Source organism: Aythya ferina (assembly GCF_964211825.1).
Source record: "Aythya ferina genome assembly, chromosome: 2".
Lineage (NCBI taxonomy): Eukaryota > Metazoa > Chordata > Aves > Anseriformes > Anatidae > Aythya > Aythya ferina.
Window position 1 is genome coordinate 29382763 of NC_140297.1, and position 25077 is coordinate 29407839.

At 36.4% G+C, this 25077-nt stretch overlaps 1 protein-coding gene across 5 annotated transcripts in view; it reads right to left on the reverse strand.

The window, feature by feature from the left end:
* Positions 1-1282: 1282 nt before the first annotated feature.
* Positions 1283-25077, reverse strand: part of VWDE (von Willebrand factor D and EGF domains) — a 41945-nt gene continuing 18150 nt past the window's right edge. For 3 of the 5 annotated variants that reach the window (XM_084507541.1, XM_084507543.1, XM_084507544.1), the window contains 21 exons: positions 23849-24057; positions 22412-23397; positions 21121-21257; positions 18043-18198; positions 17250-17354; positions 16764-16878; positions 14947-15197; positions 14612-14831; positions 13932-14069; positions 13314-13367; positions 11026-11712; positions 10583-10678; positions 10405-10500; positions 8192-8287; positions 6871-6966; positions 6426-6521; positions 5867-5962; positions 5672-5767; positions 4290-4385; positions 3673-3776; positions 1283-2036 (listed from right to left, as the gene is read on the reverse strand). In XM_084507541.1, the coding sequence (XP_084363667.1) occupies positions 2016-2036; positions 3673-3776; positions 4290-4385; positions 5672-5767; positions 5867-5962; positions 6426-6521; positions 6871-6966; positions 8192-8287; positions 10405-10500; positions 10583-10678; positions 11026-11712; positions 13314-13367; positions 13932-14069; positions 14612-14831; positions 14947-15197; positions 16764-16878; positions 17250-17354; positions 18043-18198; positions 21121-21257; positions 22412-23397; positions 23849-24057 (3951 nt within the window). In that variant the 3' untranslated portion in view covers positions 1283-2015. Of the gene's footprint in view, positions 2037-3672; positions 3777-4289; positions 4386-5671; positions 5768-5866; positions 5963-6425; positions 6522-6870; positions 6967-8191; positions 8288-10404; positions 10501-10582; positions 10679-11025; positions 11713-13304; positions 13368-13931; positions 14070-14611; positions 14832-14946; positions 15198-16763; positions 16879-17249; positions 17355-18042; positions 18199-21120; positions 21258-22411; positions 23398-23848; positions 24058-25077 lie in introns of all 5 variants that reach the window. The other 2 variants (XM_084507542.1, XM_084507540.1) reach the window with 2 other exon arrangements.

Below are 25077 nucleotides of genomic sequence, written 5' to 3' on the forward strand. Positions count from 1 at the left end.
GTGCTTATTGGAACACAGCTTAACTTTGCATAGAGCATGTAATTTTTAACCAATGTAGCAAAAATTCTTTTGTTTGCTCAGCATGTATTTTGAAGATACAGAAGAAATAATATCCGCTGCTAGAAACATTGAAAATTAATGGGAAATACTACATATTGTGATTTTTAAAAAACTTTATTCAGCCTGAAATCCTAGAAAGGCATCTGTATTGGGTCAGTTTTGTGAATGGAGGGTTGTACAAAATCATTAACCAAATACTGTTCCTGACAGGTGTTACCTTAACTCTGTAGCTAAATGACACATGGAGTAGGGGTTGTTACAAGATGAGCCTACGCATTATCTTTGTGCCTACGTTTTACAGATACTGTGTATTCAGGGCTTCATCCTGAGGCAAAAGCTAGTCAGGTTTTGTTCACGGAGATCATTGTGAGCTGTGAAAAAGGAAACAGTTCAAGTGAAGTAGGTTTTAAATAATAGAACAGTTCCCAGCGTGTCTGGCTACCAGCCACATGGATACTGGATTACAGAAAACAAAACAAGCAAACAAACAAACTGTTGAACCACTGAAACTTAGAACGCAGGTGGGAGATCAAAAGTATTTTTGAAATAAACATCAAGCACTTAGAAATCCATCAGGCATCATTCTGAATGATGCTGAGATTCACATATGCGAACTTACTTTGCAAAATGGATTATGGATTAAGAGGACTACCTAAAGGTGAGGAAAAATCTAGGCTCAGAACTCCTCTAACAACTATGAGTTGGCAGTTGGCATCCAACAGTGGCACTAAATGGCAAGATGAGCTTGATTTTCTTCTCATTCAGAATTAGTGCATGTAAATGGGATATTGGTAATGAGATCAGAAAATAGTGAAGCTTATTTTTTGGTAAGAAAAATAACCCACAGCCCAAAACAAGTCAAAGTGGTAAAGTTAGATGGCTTAGGTAAAGGGAAGTTTGTGTCCATCACCTGAACTCAGTTGCTGCAGGAATTGAAATGGCTTTTGCACCTCTAGAGGAAGGTAGAAGAAAGAAAGAAACTTCAGAAAAACTAAAATTTTATTTGTACAGAAGTTCTCTGGCTTGTGGTCGGTGATAACAATTGGTTGGAACAATTGGTAATGTGAAAAAAAAAATCCATATGGATTTCTTACAAATGGTTTCTGATTTGATAGAGACAGATGACATGATGTGCAGCAAATGACTACTCTTGTTAGTTCCTATTTTAAGGTTCAGCATGGGACATCTCTGAGTAAAACATTGTCATTTTTCTCTAAAAGACTCCATTTCCTCATCTTTTTGAATGCTATTTCAAAACAGAAGCATAAAAGTCTTATGGATACAGCGTTCATCCTATACTCACGTGTGTGTGTGTTTAAGTAATGAAGGAGGCTTGTTACCTTGAAACCAGAATTATTCTGCTGCTTGACTTGGTTGACTGTCCACGAGACATAGGGCACTGCCTGCACTGCTACTACTTAAGTCTTGTTTTGGGTTCCCCTTCCTTCCTCACTACCAGGAAGTCAGAGCAATGCAAATACAAGACGAAGAAAAAAATACCTCTGCTTTTCCTTCTGTATCCAGCCAAATAATATCAATGTAAATAACATTTGAAAACAGAATGTACCATTCACAAGTGATTATGTGTTGCCTACTTTCCTGGAGATGTTCAGCAGATATTACAGTCTCACTCCCATAAAGGAAAGATCATAGTCCAGCTGACTATATCAACAGACTGAAGAATTTTGGGTGTGTATGGTTCATGAAATCTGTGAGTCCAGTGAAGAATCAGAGGCTCTGAGGTAGCAAAAAAAAATATAGAAACACGTGTTACAATTAATACAAGATTGTTGTACTAAAGCTCTTTAAAAATTCATGACTGCAACATGAATTTTTTAAAATAATGTTCTGGATATTCCTTTCATTTAAATAAACTCTGTGAATGCCTTCAAAACGTCTTGCTATTTTCAAGTCTCATACATCTGTGCAGCATTTAATTGGTATACTTCTTTTCTTCAACCATGATGTCTTTGTACCTTGGAGGGAAAAATAAATAAATGTAAAGAGACTTTAACAGGACCTGCTTGTTGAAGAAATAATTTCAATGAATCTCTGCTTTCCTGATACGGAAAGAAACAATGTCAAGGTCAGTTTGTGCATATAGATTTTTCATTTGTTTGAGAAAGTAAAATTTGAGAAAGAAAATGTGCCATTTTCATCAATGTATAGCACTGTCCAAATGACCAGCAATGTATTTTCTAGATTAAAGATATACTAATGCATTGAAGACATATTTATGTAGACATTTAATCTAAATTATTTAATTTTAAGTTGCATTTTGGAAATCTAGACCACAAACATTACAGTTCTATCATCTTTATGGTGACCAATATGTGTAGTTTTGTATTTTCAAAGTGTATATGAGCAGTTATTTATGGTTTCAATTTCTTAAATATATTTACCCCATCTCTGTGCAATTATCTAATTATCTGATACCTGAACACAAACGCTAATGGCATTATATATGGTACTTGATAAAGCAGAAAGAGGATCTGAACTCCCAGTAGTTTCAACTGGGAGAAATTAAGGCTTAGATGAAAGTAAAACTAGTGCTGTTTTTCCCCCCCCTTTTTTTTTTTAAACTTATTCCTCACTTAAAAAAAAAAATAAAAAAAATCTGCATATCTAGTAGTCACAGTGTAGACTTCACCTTAAAAGACAGTACGTGGCAAAGGAAGGAAAGAGGGAAAGAATCAGCTATACTCTGATGCAGCAGGAGACCAAAGAACTGAATATTTCTTTAAAAAACAAACAAACAAACACAGTGCATGTGTGAACAACGTCATGTAATTAAAGATGGGTGTAAAGGAATAGCACCAGCATGCAGTATGAATATCAGTTATGTTCCAGCTCCTCCAAGTGAATTCTACTGTCATCAGAAAAATGTCTAAATATGCTGAAATTAAAAGAAGAAGAAAGTGAGATGATGCAGAGAAATGTAGAATGCTTTCTACTTCAGATGTCACAAAGAAGTTGTAATCAAATGTTTAATTAAATAACTTCAGTGAAAGATAGTGCCCAAGCAAAGGAATGTAACAGAAAATGACTAGGCAAAGCAGAGAAATGGTCATCATTCACTATCATGCAAAAAAAAAAAAAAAAGCAAAACTATGCCCAACCTCATACCTGGGGATAATAAATGTTTGCATGAAACAGGGATGAAATGAATGACAGTGTAGTTAATTAGTTTAAAAAAAAAAAAAAATCAAATCAGGGCTTGATGTCACACAAGCCCACAAGCTAAGCAATTCAGCAGTGGGATACTTTTCCCCAAAATGGGGCCAGATTCCAGAAAAGAATGAAAGTCATTATGAAAAGAGTACATATCAAATCATCACCTGCAGCAGGAAAAGCAATAATCACCTTAATTAGAAACAAAGGAAATTTACTTTAAGCGTTGGAGAGAATTCTGTAAGTATGAGAGTTCATAAAATACTGGAATAACTCAATAATTTTAGGAACTTTCCCTCACTGGAGATTGAAATGAAAAAATTAGACAAACACGCTTGGTATATTTGGTGCTGCTTCATTGGGTGAGGGCTAAATAATGACTTCCAAGTTTCCACATCTGTGATTACATTACCTGATTACATGACCTTGACATTAACTTACCTGAATTCTCTTCCCACAGAGGAGTCCAGTGTAACCAGGACGACAGGAGCATACGTTAGGTGACACACACTTGCCTCCAAACAGACATTTCTGACTGCACACAGCTATACCAAGAGAGACAGAGCTTTAGTAATGAAAACTTAGTGAAGAAAGTGGTTATGATCTCTTCATATTTTGCTAGCATAAAGGAGGTAAGGGCTTGGTAGGTATTTTCACAGCAGAAAAACCCTCAGTGCAAGGAAACCGACAATGCTTTCATGCCTGTCCATTTATATAAAGATACAGATTTAATGTGGGAACATACTAAAAGCATAAGTGTGTGGAGACATAAGTAAGGTGTATTTTAAAGCATCCTACTGTTTCAGGCTATTGCAATGCTCTCTTAGGGTTTTTCAGCAGCCTATGGTGTTAGTAATCCAATGCATACAGCCATGGTCACAGGGAATGTTTGTATTCTTGAGGGCTTCAAAATGGGCACAGGAATATCTACTCTCTGTCCTGCTTTTGGCACAGATTTGGGTTAAAATACAACCAGGGAATAGGACTTCTGGGATTTCTGAAGCATTCTAAAATGTGCTGAAGCAGAAAGAACGATGTGGCCCATACTGTAAACTTACGTGTTTGACACTGGATTCCTTCCCACTGTGGAGGACAATGGCACATGCTTGGTCCAATACATTCCCCTCCATTCTTACATTCCTGAAGACAGATGGCTGCACAAACATCATCACAAAGTTTGGTTATATCCCAAGTTGTTACTTTTACTTATTATATACATTTCAGGTTGCTCAGAAGATGTTGAATGCTTTTCATGCACAAAAGTCACCTCCCCTTCACTGAAAATGTAAGATCAACATGTTATTAAAGCGGGAACCAGAATAAAAAGGCCCACAAAGACACTGAGATGTTCTGATGCATCACAGACAGCTATAAAAGTTGGATATACTGAATTCAGTTAATGCCACTAAATAGTTTTTTTGTTTTTTTTTTTCCCAAATATACCTTTCTAAAATCCAAACCTTAGTGGAAGATCTTTTGTCTTCAATTTAATGCAATTTAATTCATAGTGAGTTAACCCATTAATATTTGATCCAAAATTATTTTCCATGACCCATGTTTTCTGCACATTCTTTCCTGCTTATTAAAGCACAATCTAAAGAATTATTATTTCTCACTTGTTAACTGACTATTTGATGATGAAATCTCTTTTCTACTATGTCCAAGAATATCTAACCCCTGTCAATATGGGTCTTTTTTTTTTTTTCAATAAAACTTTCCAAGAATTAAGGAAAATCATGGGAAATGTCCTTTCTTCCATGTCATTAGAGAACTCACTGGCCACATCAATATCTGAGCCTCAGGTGGGGTACTATGACAGACATTAACATTTTATCTATTGGATTTCTATCATCCATCCTCATGCTGATTTTCATGCAGACTATGCTTTTATTCAAGCTGCCACATTTTATTTATGTGCCATCAATAACTTCATTAAGATACAATGTGAACCACAGCTGTGCTAGCATCAGTCTTATTTCTACCTTTCCTACAGAGTTTATGGCCATTGCCTCTTCTATTCCACTTATTTCCCACTACGTTCCCAGTTTTCCAGTGTTTCACTGTACTTCTCTTTCTATATTTGATTCTATTACCTACAGAACAAATTGAAATTCTTTCATTTCATTGACCTAGCTCTCTGCTGTTGTATGTATTCAGAAATACAGATGCTTCTTATTTAGACAAGAATCGAGAAAGAAACAAATATTATACGCTATGCAAGAGTTAAAAAGATATTTTGGTCTCATGATTTGGACTAAGGACTGCATGGTACTATTAGTTCCCTATCCAAAATTTTATTGCAAAGTTACAGACCATTATTTTCCAATGTATGTATATTTAAGAGTTCTTTGGCACTAACTTCATATTATCTGTGTGGACAAAGTGGTCCTTTAATCATGTATTACATTTAAGGTGGGGTTCTTGTAACTACAATACTTACGTGTGTTACATCTTTTTCCTCCCCACCCTGAAGGACAAGAGCAAACATTTGGCCCTACACATCTTCCTCCGTTCATGCACCTTGGCTCACAGATACCTTGAAGTCAAAAACAGTTGCTGTTTAATACATTTAATGGCTTACAGAATAATTTATCAGTTATTTTCAGACCCTGGAAGGATTTCAACACTGGCTTACTTTTTTCACATCTTCTGCCTGTGTAGCCATCTGGACAAGCACACACATTGTTTCTCATGCAATGACCACTGTTCTTACAGGGTGGGCTGCAGACAGCTAAAAGATACAGAAGAGAAAGCCTGTGGTTTGCATTTTGTTTGCCTTTGTAAAATACTTGTAGGAAACAACAGTGCAACAATAAAATGCAGATAGTTTATATAGATCTTCAGAACTATCAGGCCTGTCTAGTAAAAATCATACTGATGGCCATCAAAAACAAATACGGAATAAAATAAGGAGGTGTCTTGGTTTTGTATGCATACATAAGACTACGTATACAAGTATTATGTAGTCTTGTGTATGTATGCATATACATAATGCATATACATAATGTACAATACAGCAGGTCAACTGGTTAACACTGCTCAAGAGTTGAGTGCAAGACACAGAAGGCAATTTAAAAAAAAGACATCTGTTTTGCACCACTTTTCAGGTATGTGACTAGATTATGAATTCTGTGTCTTAAGCTAACAATGTTTTCTCATAGATTTAATTGCAGCTAATAGGAAAAAAAGATTACCATTTTGACACTGGGCACCAAAGAATCCACGTGGACAGAGGCAAACATCTGGCTTAGTACAGGAGCCACCGTTAAGACACACAGGGTCACACACTGCTGCACAAACAGGGTGAGGAGGAGTAAAAAGTGTGACAACAAAATGAAGTCTATAAGATATCTGCTTCTGTTGCAAGGATTCAGGTTAAATACCTCAGATAAGTGCACATTACACTGTCAGCTTAAAATTTCTACGCAACCTTTGGGATCAGTACTAGATTTCCTAGAGCTGCAGAACTAACATGCAGAGATGAGACATGCAGGAGCTTCCCAGCAGTCAGCAGCCACCCAGTGCTGCTGTCTGAGCCACATGGTTCCAAATTTCAAACTATGAAGAGAGTGTTCTGCATACACTCTCCCAGGACTGTGGAATGTGCAGGAGTCCACAGTGGGGACTATCCTGTGTTACCTGTACTGCATGTAGGTCCGTACCATCCAGGTTTACACTGGCAGGTGTCTGGAGCAAGACATTCACCACCATTTTCACAGTGCCTGTTGCAAACCACTGCCATCCAAGTAGAAAAGGAAAACAATTAAAAAAAAAAAAAAAAAAAAAGTAAATATGCTACAGCTTTACAATTAATTCATTTTTGAGTTCTTTCCCAGATACTATAACTGGAAATTACATACAATTCCACTATTCCACAATTCCAGAGGAATTACTGAACAGATTGACCCAGTCCCTAAGCTCGCACTTATGGATGTATATGACACATCCTTACACATAATTATCCACTATCCAGCTGGTTTTATTCAGTGTTAAAACCCTAAACAAATCTAGGAAAAGGAAATCCAAGACTAAGATATGTTCAGATTACACTATGGATTTGATGAGCACCAAGGAAGGTCACTCAAGTGTCCATTACTTCAGCAAGTGTAGCTGCATGGATAGAGCAACACAAGACTAACGGGCAAAGACATTAAATTACCAGGGCTGTGGAAAACCATGAATCATTTTTTTCAGGACAACATCTCTTTAGTCTTACCTAACAGACTATTTTTGTGTCACAATTGAAACCAAAATAAGGAAAAGTGAGAGTGCAGAATCCTGGGATTTGAGGAAAAGACAAATAAAACTTTCTCAAGTAAAATGTCAGTAATGCAGTAGCTCATTCAGGTGAATTATATACAAACAGCATGACTAAATTTGGAGTCTCTGAATTATATAAATTTCCAGTATGAAATCTACCCCAAATCTGGGATTGCCAAATTGTAGCATGTAGAATTTAGTATATAAAAGATGATTGGTGTGAGACTAATTTCAATTTTTCAGCTACAATCACAGCAAGTTCTCCAATTTTCATGCCAGCTCAAAAAAGACCCCACAATGCGCTTCTTAATTCAGTTTTCTGGTATCATGGTTTTTCTATCTGCCATTCACTGATACTAGCTTCTGGACATATCTCAGCAATTAATCAATTTAAAATTAATCATCTGTTGTGAAGGTAGGCGTCTCATGCTTCACAAGCTCAATGTTTCCATGTTCCTGTTCCCTAAATTAAAAACATTTGCAATTTTTATAGCGCATTATGTTTTTAAAAAGTTATAGATGAATGCTATCTAATAAATATTCATAAAGCCCAAGTTTGGTAGCCTTCAAAGGGGCATAGTTTTACATTATTTGCTAACATTAAACTAAGCACATCAAAAATATTAACCATAATTTGCTTTGTTGTTCCCAAAAAACAAGAGAAGTGTTCTGTATTTTTCACTTATGCTTTTTCACTTACGTGTATCACATCTTGGTCCCACAAAACCATATGGGCAGGTACAGAGGTTTCTGGCCAAGCACGTGCCTCCATTTTTACAGGGTGGTTTACAATGTGCTGCAGATACAGAATTTTGCTGTTCAAGAAACTGCCTCTAAGAAGATGCATGGGTTGGTTATGCTTTAGCAAAAGGGAAATGTTAATAGTTGACAGTGAGAAAAGAACTGGAAATAAAGGAGCATACGTAATGTTTTATGACAAGAACAAACAATGAGAACGTAATTCCAACAGAGTACACAGAGTCCCAACATCGGTGGTCATCCCAAAGAAAGGAAATGTGACAAATTCCAGACAGGACCTTAGTCTTCCCAGTTTTGGGGAGTGTTTAACTTAAAGGCGTCTGCAGTCACTGGTGAACTTTTCTAGTTGCCGTGAAACTAAACCTGGTTACCATCTTTATGTAACTGCACATTACCACAAATACTGCAGAAAAAAAAAATACTAAAGATTAAACCTTTATTATGGTAGAGGTTTAAGCAAATGTGTACCACAAATCCACCAAAGAGAAAGCTGGGGAAGCTCAGAAGTTAGATGTGCCCAGAATTACAGTTAAAATGAACAAATGGTCATTAAAAAAATAAATAAATAAATAAATAAATAAATAAATAAATGTTGGGAGAGAGGAGTTAGAAGCAGCCCTGCAGCCCCCATGGTCAATGGAAAAGGAGGGCAGGAGGTGCTCCAGGCACAGAGCAGCAGTTCCCCTGCAGCCTGTGGAGAGGCCCCTGGTGGAGCAGGCTGTCCCCCTGCAGCCCATGGGTCCCACATGGAGCAGATCTCCACACTGCAGCCTGTGGAGGAGCCCCCAGTGGAGCAGGTGGATGTGGCCTGGAGGAGGCTGCAGCCCATGGAGAGCTCCCGCAGGAGCAGGCCCTGGGCCGGAGCTGCAGCCCATAGAGAGGAGCCCACACAGGAGCAGGGGATCTGGGGGGACCCATGCTGGAGCAGTTTGCTACTGATGGATGGACCCTGTGGTACAGAGCTATTTGGGAGCAGTTCTTCAAGAGCTGCTGCCTGTGTGGGCTGGGGCAGTCCACACAGGATCAGTTCGGGAAGGACGGCATCCCCACGTGGAGCAAGGGCAAAGAGTGACTGTGAAGGAGTGGTGGAGATGAAGCATCAGGGGCTGACCACAGCCCCCATTCCCCATTGCCCTGCACTGCATGGGGGGAGGGGAAGGGGGAGGAAGGTAGAAGAGGGTGGATCGGGGGTAAAGGTGGTTTTAGTTTGCCTTTAGTTCTCACTGCTCTTGATTGTTATTAGCAATAGGCAAAAAATTACATACATCTCCATATGCTGGATCTGTTTTGTCTGTGACGGTATCTGATGAGTTATCTCCCTGCTCTTATCTTAACCCCTGAGCCCTCTTCCATTTTCCTTCTCTCTTCCTTGGAGGAGTGAGAGAGTGGTTGTCATGGAGTTTAAGCTGCCCAGTGGTGTGAAACCACCACAGGGTGTCACCCTTACGTGCCATTAGGAGCTCTTCCTAAGAGAATTTGGAACACTTGTACTTAGAGAAATACATGTATATCACAAGTAAGCAAAGTGGATCACCACCTGAAGACAACTAGTATTCTCTGTACAGTCAGCAGAGAGAAGACAGTATTTACATGCAGGTATTTCAAAATTATTCTTCATTGAATGATAAAGAATTCAGAGGGTTGTTTGAGACATCCTTTTGTATTCTTACCCAAATCCTCAAAGAGATAGAGATTTGTATGTGCCAATGCCTAAGTGAAGGTGTCTAGCTTAGAGGGACTGGATTTTCGCTGTAAATCATTGTCTGCTGGGAATGCACATACATGCACATGAAAGTGAGGTGTGAAAGCCTTCGTTTTCCTAAAAGGTGCTGAAAGGGTGAAGTGGAGAAAGGCAACTCTGAACAAATGTCCAGTGGATAAAGCATAGTAAATTTGCTTACTCAGAAGTGAGTAATAAATAAAAAACAACCAAACAGTTTTCTCATGATTTTTAGATTAGCATTGTACTGAAGGAGCTAGAGGTTAAATCAAAATATGGTATTTTGCTGTCATAACTTACTAAATATAGGAATCTCTGTTAAAGGAAAACTAAAATTAACACACATCTTTCCTGTTAGAATGCACAATTACAGAAGTCATTTACAGTACCCTTTGGATATTTATTCATTCAAAAGTAGAAAATATTTTGTTTACCTTCCTCACAAGTGGAGCCACTGTATCCTGATAGACATTCACAGACATTGGGCTTAATGCACTTCCCATGGTTTTTGCAATCAGGTCTGCATAGAGCTGTGCAAAATCAACAACAATCTTGAAATCATTAATTCATTGATACGAGTTACCACGGACTAAATCAAAATACCATACTCACCAGTCTGACAGTTATAACCAGCATAACCAGGCATGCATTTGCAAATATTGGGCGCCACACACTCCATATTTTTGCCACATGTTTGTCTACATATTGCTGAAAGGCAATTAAGAGAACAATGGAAGGAATAAGGAAACAGACGGTGGCATTTCAGCATAATTGTGTCTTGCCTAGCAAGGTAAACATATCACATACAATCAGTTATGTCCCTTCCTGTACATGAGGAGCCTAAGGTACATTAGAAAAATATTAAGTGCATCCATACAACTAATAGCCTGTAAGCTGTGCCAATGTCAATATGCAGAAATTAGGAAATTCAATGCTATTTGCATTTCAGTGATCACACAGTAACAATGAACTTTCAGGTTAAAAGAGATCATGGGATCCTTCTTCAGAAAAATAAATAAATAAATAAATAAATTTGGTACAGTTATTTGCAATACCTCTGCAAGTGAAGCCATCTCCATAGTAGCCATAAGGACAACGACCACACTTGACATTTCCATCCTGACTTGGCTCACAAGGTACTCCAGGAAAACAGGGTAAATCAGCACAGGTGACTGCTTTAGGAACCGTGATTTCATCAGCATCTTCAGGAAGTATTTTTGGTGAGACAGTCACTTTAACAAGAACAACAGGTAAAGGACTTGCTTTATGCTTGGCTAACAGGTACTGAACCCTGTGAGCATTTCTGCCTCTGAACACTTTGTTTGGCAAAGAAAGCTCTTTGCTTGTATCTATTGTGCTGCTAAAAGAAGCCTTCTTGTGAGTCTCAGAATAACTGTAGCGCTCAGCTTCTGCCCTTGTTTTCTTCTCAGGTGATAAAGCATGGCTCCTTGATGAAGTGGTCACCACAGTGTTCACTAAGGAACTCCCTTCTGTGTTAGAAAGGGGACTGTTGGTGGTGCTGAGAGCATGAGCAACATTTCCAGTACCAGCTGGTTGTACAGAAGCACTTCTCTGCAAATTAAATGACTTCCAAGAGGTGACTGTTTTTACTGTGTAGGAAGGTGGAGTGCTTCTACTGGCCATTTCTATAGAAATGTTTCCCTGTTTCTCAGGGACATCTGTAGAATTGGGAATATAGCTTGAGATGCTGAAAACCTTGTCAAAGGATGACTGTTGAAAACCTACAGGATATTAGAAATAAAGGAGAAGAAAAATACAGAAATATAACAGGACTTATTTCATTCAAGGGTGGGGAACATCTGAGCAGAAAAACATACAACACATTTATTATGTGCTTCAGGAAGCCTATCTTCCTATGTGCTACACCAGAATACATATACCCAGTAGAACATAACTAATTGCTGGCATAATGAGAGTAGATGAAGATACTCTGGCTACCTCATTTCCCACACTCACCATGGCCTTTTCATGGATGGAAGATAAGGAGAAAGCACCACATGTATGAGGCACGCAGCTAGCGGCAATAAAGAGCTTTACTGTCAGAGCAAATTGCCAGCACCATATATTGCTACCACCTAGATAACTGCAACAGAGAGCTTAAACAGAAGATACTGCTTGTTGTTCACGTGTGTATCTAAGTGCAGGCAATAAACCTAGAGTCTAGAAGCAGATATTTAGTCACAAAAAATACTTATATACATTTATACTTACTGATGCATTATCAACAGTATTTACATGAATAATCCATCTCCTTTTAGCAAAAGTATTAAACATTACTTTATCAGTTTAATTATTTCAGAGAACTCTGAGAATTCTCCAAACTTTTTTCTTCACTTTTGTAAAGGTTTTTATTACTGGGATGTTACATGTGGTTTATAAGTGACAGGGATGGACTTAGCCTTTTCTTTGACAGTAGTGTAAAATGAACGAGATGGGCCCCTTGTTCTGCCCAGGAAAAGAAGGTGTTTTGGTGGATTGTGGAAAGGAATGTGGCATTGTAATTATTATCATATAATCAATTATATGGGCTTTTAGCATTATGGGTCTGAACAGGAATTGAGTTGGAGGAGATTGTTCAACCTAACCTAAGATTTGTCCCTAACCCCAGTTTGAACAGTATTAGAAATCTGTCAACAAAAAGTTAAACTTCCTCAAATCTTATTGCGAAGTGCTATTTCTCTGATCTATTTATTTATTTATTTTTATTTGCTGAAAACTAAAAACCGATTTTGCAGTTGATGAAGAATTATCCAGCACTGGCAATTAGTGAGAGAACATTCCTCATGCCCTGCTAACATGTCAGTGATAAAGGGAAAAGACACCCAATGAGAATTCCCTGTGAATAAAGCCCCAGCAGGCACAGATCTGGAAATGCCAGCAAGAGCATTTACAGAGGTTTGGAATTAAGGACATCCATTTGCCATATCCTTCACCTTTCTTTTGAGTTGAAGTATGAAAATGGCATTCAACATAATGCCATAAACTTTTGCTTATCTCATATAACAGATGTCCCTATCCCCATGTTACCTATTGTATGTCTGTGGTTAGTCACAAAAACAAAAGGCAACAGAAAGAATGTCATACATCACCCTGTCAATGAAATGACTTGACAGACCTAAGGGATTTGTTGATATTGACATTTCAGTGTCATTTGTAAGATCAGAAATAGGAATGCAACCCAAGTAATGAATTAAATTAAAACTGAAAAATAAAAGTGAGTAAAATAAAACTTACTCAAGCCTTTAATTTGCCAGCTATATTCTTATCAGTATGAATCAGAAATTTCACTATTTTCATTTAATAAAAAAATCACCTTTATTACCTTCAACTTCTCCTGCGGAATCCTTTCTTTCAGCAGAAATGTCTTCAAAGGTTTCTAAAAACAACAGATGAGGAGGAATGGTAATAGTCACTTTTGTTTCAACAGCAAATAAATTGCAAAGCTTTAGTACATAAAATAAGTCAGAATTTAGAAAGCAGGTGAAGAGTAAAAATTGTTTCTTAAAGGTTTTCAGTTGAGTGTTTTAAAAATACAAGTTATTCAGGACTTGCTTAATAGACAGAAAATAAATGTTTCGGCACCTTATTTCGCAACTGTCTTGCTTTGAATAAACAGTTCTATGTCAAACAGTCTTAGGAAAGTGTTTTGTCAACAACTACTCATATTATGAAAATAATGCAGAAAAAAAAAAATACATCACATGCCATTCTAGTTCTAGATAAACATTTTTGGATATTTTGCAGCTATGTGACCCACTGCCTTCCAATGTCATGAACAACTGAAATTTGATCCCAGCAGTCAACAGTCAGAGAAAGAATCCTTTTTTTTTTGCCAGTTACTGAGCATTTCTAAGTTACTCAGAATATATAGCACAACCAAAGATATTTTATCTGATTACAGTCAGTAATAAGCATTCTTCTGAAAAATAGATCATTTTACCGTAACAGGACTTCCCATCTCCATGTAGGTTATTTGGACATGGACCACAATAATAAGAACCAAAAGTGTTGAAGCAAAATACTCCAGGAAAGCAAGGACTGGAAAGGCATTCATCTACATCATCCTGACAATTTTTACCTGCATTCAAATACATATTTTCATGATATTGTTACCAGACTTTGACAATATGTCTATAAGCGATAAAAACACAGTGTATGCAGATGATGAACACAAAGAAGTGTATCTATTAAGTACATCAAAGTATTTCAGTACATCTACTGTGTACAGACGACTAGGTTTGCTATGCATGTTTTTCCATTATATGCCAAATATCTTGCTTATTAAGGAAAATGAAGAGGATGGGCTCTGTGAACTGTTTTATCTGCAGGCATGGGAGGAACCACACTGTAACCAAACCCACCACTCCTATTTCACTATGTTCACCAGAGGAAAACATGGAAAATTTGCTCTCATAATCACTTGTTCTTTCACTATAATCTACCATTGCATTCATGCAAGAAAAATCTTGAAGTATATCATAAATCACAAGACTTTAAAATTTCTTCATAGAAACAGTAAGCTCTTTTCAGTCAAAAAATTAAAAATAATCAGACATGAAATTAAAAAATCCTATTTGTCACTAAGTGTGATAAATGTGTGTAAATAAAGTAGTAGTTTACCTTGAAGTTCAGGTGGACATTCACAGTAATAGCTGTTTATTCCATCCACACATCTGCCAATACCACACTGGTTAAGTTTACAGTCATCAGTATTCACTTGACAGAGATCACCTTCAAATCCAGCCACACACACACAGAGGTATCTTCCACTTCCAGGTGGGAAATTAATGTTTGTCACACATGAGCCATTATTTAGGCAATCACACGATTTTACCCTGACCTACAAGACATGCCCAATAAGACAGTTTTCTCTTTTTATGAACTACCAATGACTTTGTAATTAGGTATTGTAAACATCTTACTAGCATGTGTCTTTGTACTATAAAATTAATTACCTTTATTTCTACCTTAGTCTCCGCATTGCAGTCATCTGTCAAAGAAAATGTTAATTTATGGGGATTCTTTGACACAGCTTTCCACAAAAGGAGACCTGATGGGGAAAGACTGGCACCTTCAGGACCAGACTCCAATGTGAAAAGAATAGCAGAGCCCTCTGGATCTGAAGCCAAGAACTGATATACAAAGTCTTCTCCATAAAAAGTCTGCAGCATATCCTGAAAAGTTTCAAGCACTGGAGGTTGGTTGTCTGTAACAAAAGAGATATTTTCTCCTTTAAGCAAGAGTTGCAACATACTTATAAAAATAAAAAATGAACATAAACTTCTGTTAAGAAAGTCATATGTGATTATTTCTATAAATTCTAATATTATTTGAATGGCACAGCAAAAAGAGTAGATATTTTCATTATAGATGTGACAACATTAATTAACAAAAAATTACTTTATTCAAGGGCTTGTAAAAATGCATTGCATCTACACACAAAAAGAATTGGGATTTTATTGAAATTAAACACTGTTTTAACTATGAAGAGTTACAGTTTGCAGATCAAAGTACAGAAAGCCATGAAACTCAGAGTTGATTGGCGTTTTTGTTAATAAAGGAACAGACATTGTTAAGCACTACTTGGGAACGGGCTGAAGTTATCTTTTGTTATCTTAACAAGTTATGATAGATACGAAGATATGAAGTTATCTTTTGTTATCTTAACAAAACAATACAGCGATTGAATAAGTAAAGCACTCACTCTTCATAAGCATTTCAACCACACAGCTTACTCACTTCAGAGCTCTAAAGACAACAGGTGAAAATAAACAGGCAAAACCACCACCAACACCAGGACAAGGTCAGTGAAAGATCAGGAAAGGTCAGGGAAGTGAGGAGAAGCAGGAGCCAGGGGAGAGAGTAGGTTTTGCAGCTGGGATGTAGGAAGGGGATTAAGATTATTAAATTAAGGTTTCCAGTGAAGTGACCTGTTTTACATTCTTCTCCCATTTCTGACTTTGGTAATACTGAATTATAGTCTAGGGATCTAACACGGAAATCCCTTGATTCCCCAGCTGCTGCAGGAGTTCACGTTTCATTCTTTTGGAACAGGGATATAGCTACCTTCTTTCACTATGAATTTTCACATAAGGTAATATGAAAAGAATAGCTGCTTATATGCTGCTATTAACACCCTAAATTAACTGTCGAGTGAGTTGAACAGAGCTCACAACTCTAAGCAGGAGGATGGAGTTGATAGTATCCTGAGACCCCTTCTAGTCTGAATTTTCCTATGACAAAATTCTTCATATGTAGGCTATCTAATATTTTTATATAGACTATCCATTCAAATAATGAAAAAAAAAAAAAAAAAAACCAAACCACAAAAACACCGAAGAACATGTATCTGATTGTTGGAAAGTATCTTTTATTCATAAATGTTGAAGATAAACATTTGTGGACATAGCTGTTCCAAACATCAAAAGACTGTAGCCAGCTAATTAGGCTTAAAGAGCTGTTAAATTTCAGCAGTTGAATGGTAGTAAAAAGGGCGAAAAACAAAACACAAATTGACAAGACTAGTCTAGAAAAGAAAACATCTTTTTCAGAAATTAGGAGAAATGCAAGATGAAAACCAAGATCAAATCACAAGCAAAAATAGTGCTTTATCTAAAACTCTTAAGTAATTAAACTCAAAATTTCAGTACTTTCATAGATTTTGAAAATTCTTAGTTTCAAAACTTCTTGGTACTTAAAACAAACAAACAAAAAAAACAAAAACAAAAACAACAACAACAACAAAAAAAAAAAACAGCTATTTAGAACTTACTTTCAACAACTGACCACGTTAACCTTGAGATGTCAGGTCTGCACAGTAAGCAAGGGCTGGTTGGATTTGTGTCACCTTCACCATAACAGAGTCCATCTATGTTGCATGTTTTCTCCTTTTATAGAAATGACAATGTGATTCATTGATTCTTGTCAAACAGTAAATCACAGAAGCACAGGATTTGTATTTGTAATTTTTTTAAGTGTCAAATAAAATCTAATCTATCTTACATTTCCACTACTGTTAGAACTAAACAACTGACAGAATGATTTTATTTGGTATTATATAGAATTTGTGGGTTTTTTTGTTTGTTCTTGTTTGTTTGTTCAAAATTGCTCTACCTGAGCTTCTCTTTCTGTATTTTTTATTTCTGTGAAAAGAAAAAAAAATCCTGCTGTAAACAGGGTATGATTTTTTTTTTTAGATTTTTTTCTATCTGAGGAGATGCATATTTTCATACTAAACACAGAATAATGGCATATATACCTTTAGCGTACATAACCCAGATTCCTGTGATTCACATGTCTGACAGGCTCCATCATATATAATCATTGTTTTAGAGTTGCTATAAATGAATCCGTCATTAGAAATCTGCAAGATGTAGAGTGAAAATGGATTAACCCATATAGGTATCAACATCTCACCAGCACAGATTGCTAGCATGGGATTCGACTCAGTGATAGACATTACATTTATCTTTTTAAACTCTCACAGTAGCAGAAATCTAATCAATCCTGTCAGTAAGTCAAGGCAGATACTTAACTGACCACAGATATGTGTTTACATTATGGTAGACTGAATAATTTCTAGGCTCTGTTGACCTTATTGACTCAAGATGTCTACCTCCAACAGACACTTGTGCATGCAGACTGGGCTTAACTAATTTTTTCCATGAACATGTCTGACATAATTTGATATGCACAGAAGGCTCTTGCCTTCTGCTCTTGAATGATGTGTGCCTCTGTAGATTCTAGGTCATATCTACCCCTTTAGAGTGGACAGTTCCCTTGCAGGACTTCACTCTCAAATGGCACTCAATGCTTAAGCTTAGGTGACAAAAATGAGACCACAAGTTAAAGCAAAATGAGTTCTACCCACAGTACCGTTAAAGAAAAGAGAGTATCTATGGAATATATTTTTATCTTAATAGATATTAACAGATATATATATATATATAAAAAATATTAAATATAAATATAAATATTAACAGATATTTTTATATATTAAAAATATATTTTTATCTTATCTGTAAGTGAACATTTGAAATTTCTACAACTACCTTTATTTGCCACCAGGCAATGGGTTTATCATCAACCAGATCTATGGCATCAGACTGCTGGCCATCATTTGGTAACTGGCAGTCGACGGTCCTGGCATTTTGGAAGGCAGCTGACATAGTTAGAGGTTCTCCAGGAATCCATTGGCTATCACTATACTAAATTTTAGGACAGAGAATCTGTTTTTCAGTGAAATGCAATATGAAAATATTTTTAATCAGAGGAAAAAAACAAACAAATAAATAAATAAAATAAATAAAAGTATTGCATAGTGTTTCAATGTGTCTACTATCTCTGGATTAGAATGTTGTGGGAAATATTAAATGCCAATTTTTTTTCTCACAACTAGATTTCTAGCCTGTTCCTATGGGAGAAGAGGCTGAAAAGTCTTCCCTGGTACTTGGCATGGCCTTACTGAGGAAGAGGAGTGCTTGCATCTGGAGATTAACAGGAGGGTGATCCTCTAGTAGCACTGATCTGATGTATCAGTGCCTTTATCCCTCTCCATCCCTGCTCCCAGGAGAGGACAAGCTTTAGTCAAATGAACCAATGAGGTTTTGGCAGGGCTCCGCTATAATTTTAGGTGCCAGGCGATACTGGCAGTTAGCCACTGAACCCCTGCACAAGCCAATAGATTACACCATTAACCCATGTAGACTTCTAAACTACAGCGAGGGCAAGTCATCCACGTCTTGAGAGACCAAGATAACAAAATAGGGATGGTAATATTTGATTGAAGTATTGATTGCAATAGGAAGCAGGGTTAAGCATATTGAAAATACTTAGGCAGACTAAGAATCAAGAGAACAGCAAGTTCAAAATTATTTTGAGCTTAACTAGGTTTTACAGTGCTGGCTACTTTTTTCAGTTTGGAGGCAAGTGAGGCATTTACTTAATCCCTATCCTGAAATGGGAAACATGGCCTTGCATTTTTACTAACAGAAAAATAGTCCCATAAAAAATAAAAAACCTGAAAAGACATGAACTATTTCTGTTCAAACCAATCTTTTTCTTCTTTCATCCTATACTAAGTTAAGAAATTCATGGCAAGGGTGACTTAAAAATGTAACAACTAAATATTTCTAAGTAGGTGTTTCTGAAAGCATTTAACCTTCAAAATATGATGCAGTCTTTTCCTGCAGAAACCTTTTGTTATTAGCTGGAAGCACATTCAGATATTTTTTTCAGAAACATATTAACCATACAAAAAAAAAAAAAAAAAAAAAAAAATTTCTACTAGAATAAGGTTCATACAAAAATTTGCTTCTGTAATTCAACGTAAATAAGAAAAAACTAAACCTCTATTTTTATTTTGGGGGTTTAAATGCACTCTTATCCTGTACAAAATCTAAGAAAATTCTGGATCTGTGTAATTATAGGCTCCTTGGCTATGTTCTACCCAAACCCCTACCAAGAAACATACATTACTTCATCTCTGAGGTATTCCAATACAGACTTCTCTGAATCCCCTCTTTTAGCATCATGAATACACAAGGCCTACATCCTTTCTAACATGGTAGGCCAGTCCATGGACAATGGATTTGATTTAGTCTTTCAAAAGTGAAAATATTAAAAATGATTATTTCAGTGTGCATTAGCTCTAAATTCTGCCAAAATGCTTCTTCTGTGAAATTTTGATCATTTAAGTTTATCTCAAAATACAAGGAGTTCCGTACTGTTGTGACTCCACTGGCATTTGCATAAAACCATCATTATGCGAGCCTGAAAATCAAAAAACAAATCACCTTTCTGTGGTATTTTCAAGAAACAAAACAAAACAAAATACCTCCAAGCCTCTTCCTTAATTTCAGATAGTATCAGTGTTGTTCACTTTCTAACCTGGCTCTTGACAGTAAGAAGATCATCAATAAAAGTGATTAACTAGGAGGTTTGGGTAGTTAGAAGCCAAGTATTCTACCACAAAAAATGTTATACCAGAGTATCTTGCCATGAGTTAAGACTGAGACATTTCAAGCTGTGACAAGTGAACTCCCAATAATTGTCTCACTGTGAGAGTGGTCTAAAAGTCTTTTAACCTAATGGAGTGTAAACGTACTCTCAACTTTCTCATTTCAAGCCAACTTGCAGATGAGTGAATACATATTGTGCTGAGGAAAAAAAAAAAAAAAAAAAAATCTATAGCCCATATTGCTTAATCTTTCAAATATAACTTTAAATAACTTCAGTATCCACTACCTAAGGAAAGGTGTTTTTTTTTTGTGTGTGTCAGGGACAGAAGTTTCCCATTGAATGTTTCTCCTTTTGCCATCCCCTCCCCCAGAACATCACACCAGTGAAATCCAGTTTTACTTGGAAGCTTTTTGCTTTTTCATTCTCATGTCTAACATGATGTAAAAACTTGTAATTACAGATTGTTCATTTCAGGCTAACACTTGTAAACAGCTTGTAATTTTCCCTTGGGCAAATTCTGAGTAACAGCATTCTGTCTGTACAGACTCCTCTTACTTTGCAGTGTAGTATTCTTAATCTCATGTTCAAACCTGGGGTATAGAACCAACATATTATTAAATAGCCATGGCATTCTACCCCAGGGAAATGGACAACACATCAAAAATGTCTTTCCCTTTTTGTAACAGATTTATTATGTTTTTAACAGGGCTATTTTGAGCATTAGATTTGAGACGGAAATCTAGTAATGTCTTTAACCTTGCTGTCCTTTCTCAAAGAAGTGGTACTTCACTTTCTCTCCATAAGCACTTAATAAAAGAAAAAAAGAAAAAAAGAAAAAAAAAAAAAGAAAAATGAACAACAATGTACTGGTAATGTACTGGTTGCTACTAATAGGTCTGCCCTTGCCCTTTCCTGATGGATAGCTGCTGTATGCTGTTATCTCCCTCTTAGCTGCTGAACATTCCCATTATGTTTCCTATTTCTCTTATCATTGAGGAAATAGCAATCTTGCAAAGACTTGAGTGTCTGCTGCAAAGTATTCAGTGCCTCTGCTTTTAGTTTCTACTAAAGCATTAGGTTGTACACACAAATGATTAGTAGATGTCAGACAGTTTTTGCTCATTTGCTGAGAAGTTTAAACATAATTGTTACCATACAATGAGATATACCTGCAACTTGATAATTTCACACTTCAGACTTGATGACTCCCTGAAGCCATGTCCAAAAACTCTCACTGATGTGCAGTCATACTGCCGAATATCACATAGCCCAGCATTTTCCAGTTCCGTAATTTCTGGAGCCTGGTCTTCAAAGTAGAGGTTATAAAATGAAGGTACATTGAACTCATTCATATGCATTGACTTTAAGCAATATGTTTCTTTATCTATCTAACTTAGTAAACTATGTGAACAATAAAACCTGGAACTGGTTGATGAAAGGTACAAACAGAAACATTTTGTGTTGTTAAAATGTGTTTTAGCTTTAAAGCTAGACTTTTTATCTTCTCTTGGAACTTCAGTATCATAAAGCAGAAAAAACATTCATGCCATAATAAACACTTGTGAATAAGTGGGTTGTTTTTTCATCTACGGTTCTTACATCACACTTGCAGTATAAAATATAATTGAAACTCAGACTCTAATAAGAATTGGAAAGACTAGAATTATACAGTAATTTATAATCGGATTTTTTTGTTTAAATATCAAACAAAAACATCGCAGGTAGAGGTTAGTTCATGAACTAAATTTACAAAAATTAGAATATTCAGATTTTTTTGGAAGTAAAATTAACTTATTTGATTTAAAGGGGAAGCTAATATTTATTTTTATTACCCTCTTCTATTTTCCACTTCTTTTTAGAAGTGGAAATAGGTTACTAAAACAAAAATACTATTGCAAAACAAAATATTTTTTTTTATTTGAAAGTGTTTCACATTTTCTAGTACTTCTCGTATTTTTATAGTATAGCTGCTTGCCTGCATTTTCGGTCACTATCTTTTTTTACCGAAAAAAACCCTGCCCAGCTCTATTTGCTATACCTCTTTCTTCACCATCAATTCTGTTTCCACCACATTTAACAGTTAGCTTACAGACATATAGCCACCAAAAACATCCCACTTGCAGTTAATAAACAGGTCCGCAGGACTGTACATCAGATCTTCCTTGAAGAAGGCAGCATGCGGAAACACAGTAATCTCTTGAGGCAGTACTCTGGATTGCAAACTGAGTAGTAATTTTTTAAAATCTGACACACCAGAAACTAAGCCCACGTTTTGCCCTTGGGAAACAAGAAGGCTGAATAGAGAACAATAACGGCTGTATTAAATTGGAACTAGACTGCTGAACAGAGTCCCACGATAGGGAACCCCCTGCCAGTGTATAAAAAGCAGGAGAGAAAGGCAGCAAGATGTTGCACAAATATGGAAAATGTTAAGGAGATCTCATTGCTTTTCCCACTTACCAGATAGTATGCTGCAGTCATATGAGCCATAGCCTTTAAAGCAGGCACAACCCCAGTCTGTACATTCTCCGTTACCACTACAGAGACTGGGACATTTCAGCGCAATAAGTAGGTTCTCAATAGAACCTTGAAACTCCTGTTGGTTGTCATTTATTTCTTCTAAAACTCTCTTTTCACATTCATTCTCTAGAAGAGCTAAAGAAGCTTCTGCCCATCTGAGGTCATCTTTAAGCAGCAAATCTTTAATACACATACTGATTGCATCTTCTATTCGCCTGCCAAGAAGGCCACCACAAGATCTTCCTATACTGGAATTGGCTATTGCTTGCTGGCACAGTCCCAAAGCTCTAGACTCAGTGAGCCCAGAAGGTGTGGGCCAAGAAGGAAGAAACTTCTGGTCTGTGTCAGTGGCATGGTCCTCTGGGAAAAAGTACCTGTAGCCCTCCAAGTCTGTTTGGCTAAGACGTTGGAATAGAAATACTGGATGATATTCGTAATAACTTTGGCGCTTCCCTCTACTTGTAATAGATTGACTTTCCTGAAGATTACTACTGTAACTGGGAGAAATTATTTTCATTCCTGATCTTGAAGTTTCTTCTCTTTCTGCACCAGAACTGACCTGTGAGGTTGCAGAGACACGTGTGTTTACTAATAAAGTTTTGTGAAGTATGGTTTGATTATCCTCCCTCTGCAGAAGTGTAGAGGAATCCATTTCATGTGCAGGTGAACGTTTCTTTAAGCCTCTGACAAGCTCAACAGAACTGAGATACTCAGCAGTGACATCCAGTCCTGGTATCAAAGAAAGAAATCTTCCATTTTCACTTTCTTTGCAAGACAGAGAAAGTTCTGATTTAGAGACTGTCTCTAGTTTATTCACTGATTGATATAATCCAGCAACTTCAAGTGTGCAGTCACAAAAGGCTGTTTTCCTAGAAGACGGTAAAGAAGGTGGTATCCTGTCAAACAAGCTATCTCCTGGTGGAATTCTACAGAAGAAACAAAAAGAAGAATCTGTATCTCAATTTCCTTGACCATTTTTTTTCCTCATAAAGAATCAGAGCTTGTTTTACTTTTTGTTATTTCATACTTCTACAGGATTGATTACAGAATCTGCAATATACAGCTATGATTATGGACCCCAGTTAAATCACAAAACCCATAAGAATAACTTTAATAAAATAGTTAAGGAAAAAATTAGTTTTATAAAAAAGTTTAGGAAAACAGATCTTTTCTGATATTTTCTTCAAAACCTGCTCAAACTAATCTTACATCACACTTAGTATTTAAATACTAATTTGGCACTTCAGTCTGATTTTAACTTAAAAAGTTGGAAGGATTTTTTTTTTTTTTTTTAATTTCAACAAGTTTTTAAACAGCACAAGGGCAAAGCTGAACCAAAACCGATGATGTTTGATTGAAACATAAGTGTTTTGTTACCTCCATTCCTTAATAAAAGAAAAAGGAGCATTAGAATTGTTTGGGATTTCCACCCCACTGGCAGTGTGATAGTCATTCTCTGCAATTCCGTCAAAGGTGCCACAGAGTCCCATTGTATTTCTGTAATCTGAACTGGGTGCCCTAAGTGTTATGCTCATCCCCCATTCACTCACATCAGCACGAACAAAAGCTCCAGAAGAAAACAAAACCTAAAAAGAGATTGATGATATCATTGTGAGAAGCATGACTTTTAATTTACCTAATAAAATCAAGTATGTTTGTTGCCAAGGAACAATTTGCAAAGCCAGCCATACCAAGTTATCCCATTAAATTTTGGCTCTAACTATTCTAAATCTGACAAATTTTGTTGTTTCTTCTTCTGGAGAAATGCTGTAAATGCAAATCCAATGCATCTCAGTCTTAGCAAGCAGCTAGATGGTGCACTACAGGTCAATAAGCTTCATCCATCATTATCAGATATACTGTAGAAGGTCAATGACTACAAAACTACAGGGAATCAAAGATCAGCTGGGCAAAGCAAAAAAAGGCCACTCACTCTTCATGTGTAAAGGGATAATTCTGGTAACGTGAATTGACTTTTGGGGAGCACCCTTCTCACTTTCTTTGTGTAACTACATCATTCTCTGTGTTAGTAGCTTAAAATAAAATAACTTTCTACCTGCAGATGCAACCCTACGTGTTCTAGACAGACTAGAGTAGTCTCAAATATTCATTATTTTATTCTACAATGCTCGGTAATTCTTCCTGATCAGGAGAAATATTACTATCTTGAATATAAACTGAGAATTGAAATTTTTAATTTACTAATCTGAAGAATTAAAAAACACAATCCAGATACATTTTTACTCACAGAAAAAAAAAAAAAAAAAAAAAAAAGAGAGAATAAAAAGCTTATGAGTGTTGTGCCAAAGGAGAAGATGCTCTTTTCCACATAAAGGAGAAAGAAACACTAATCATTAACGGGAATCCATGGAGAATTTTATGGCTGTTGTGAGGATTTAAACTTCCAAGTTGAAATGCTGTTTCTATTATTAATGGTGCACAAACCTCAGTAAGTCACTTAATTTTTCTGTTTCTCAGTATTTTTACCTCTAAAACATAAGAAATTTTATTTCTCCATTGTCTAATGACATCTTAATATTTAAAATCTGAAGTCTTCAGATAACAGCGAAATATTTAAAGTATTCTTATGCTAATAGCCAAATCTA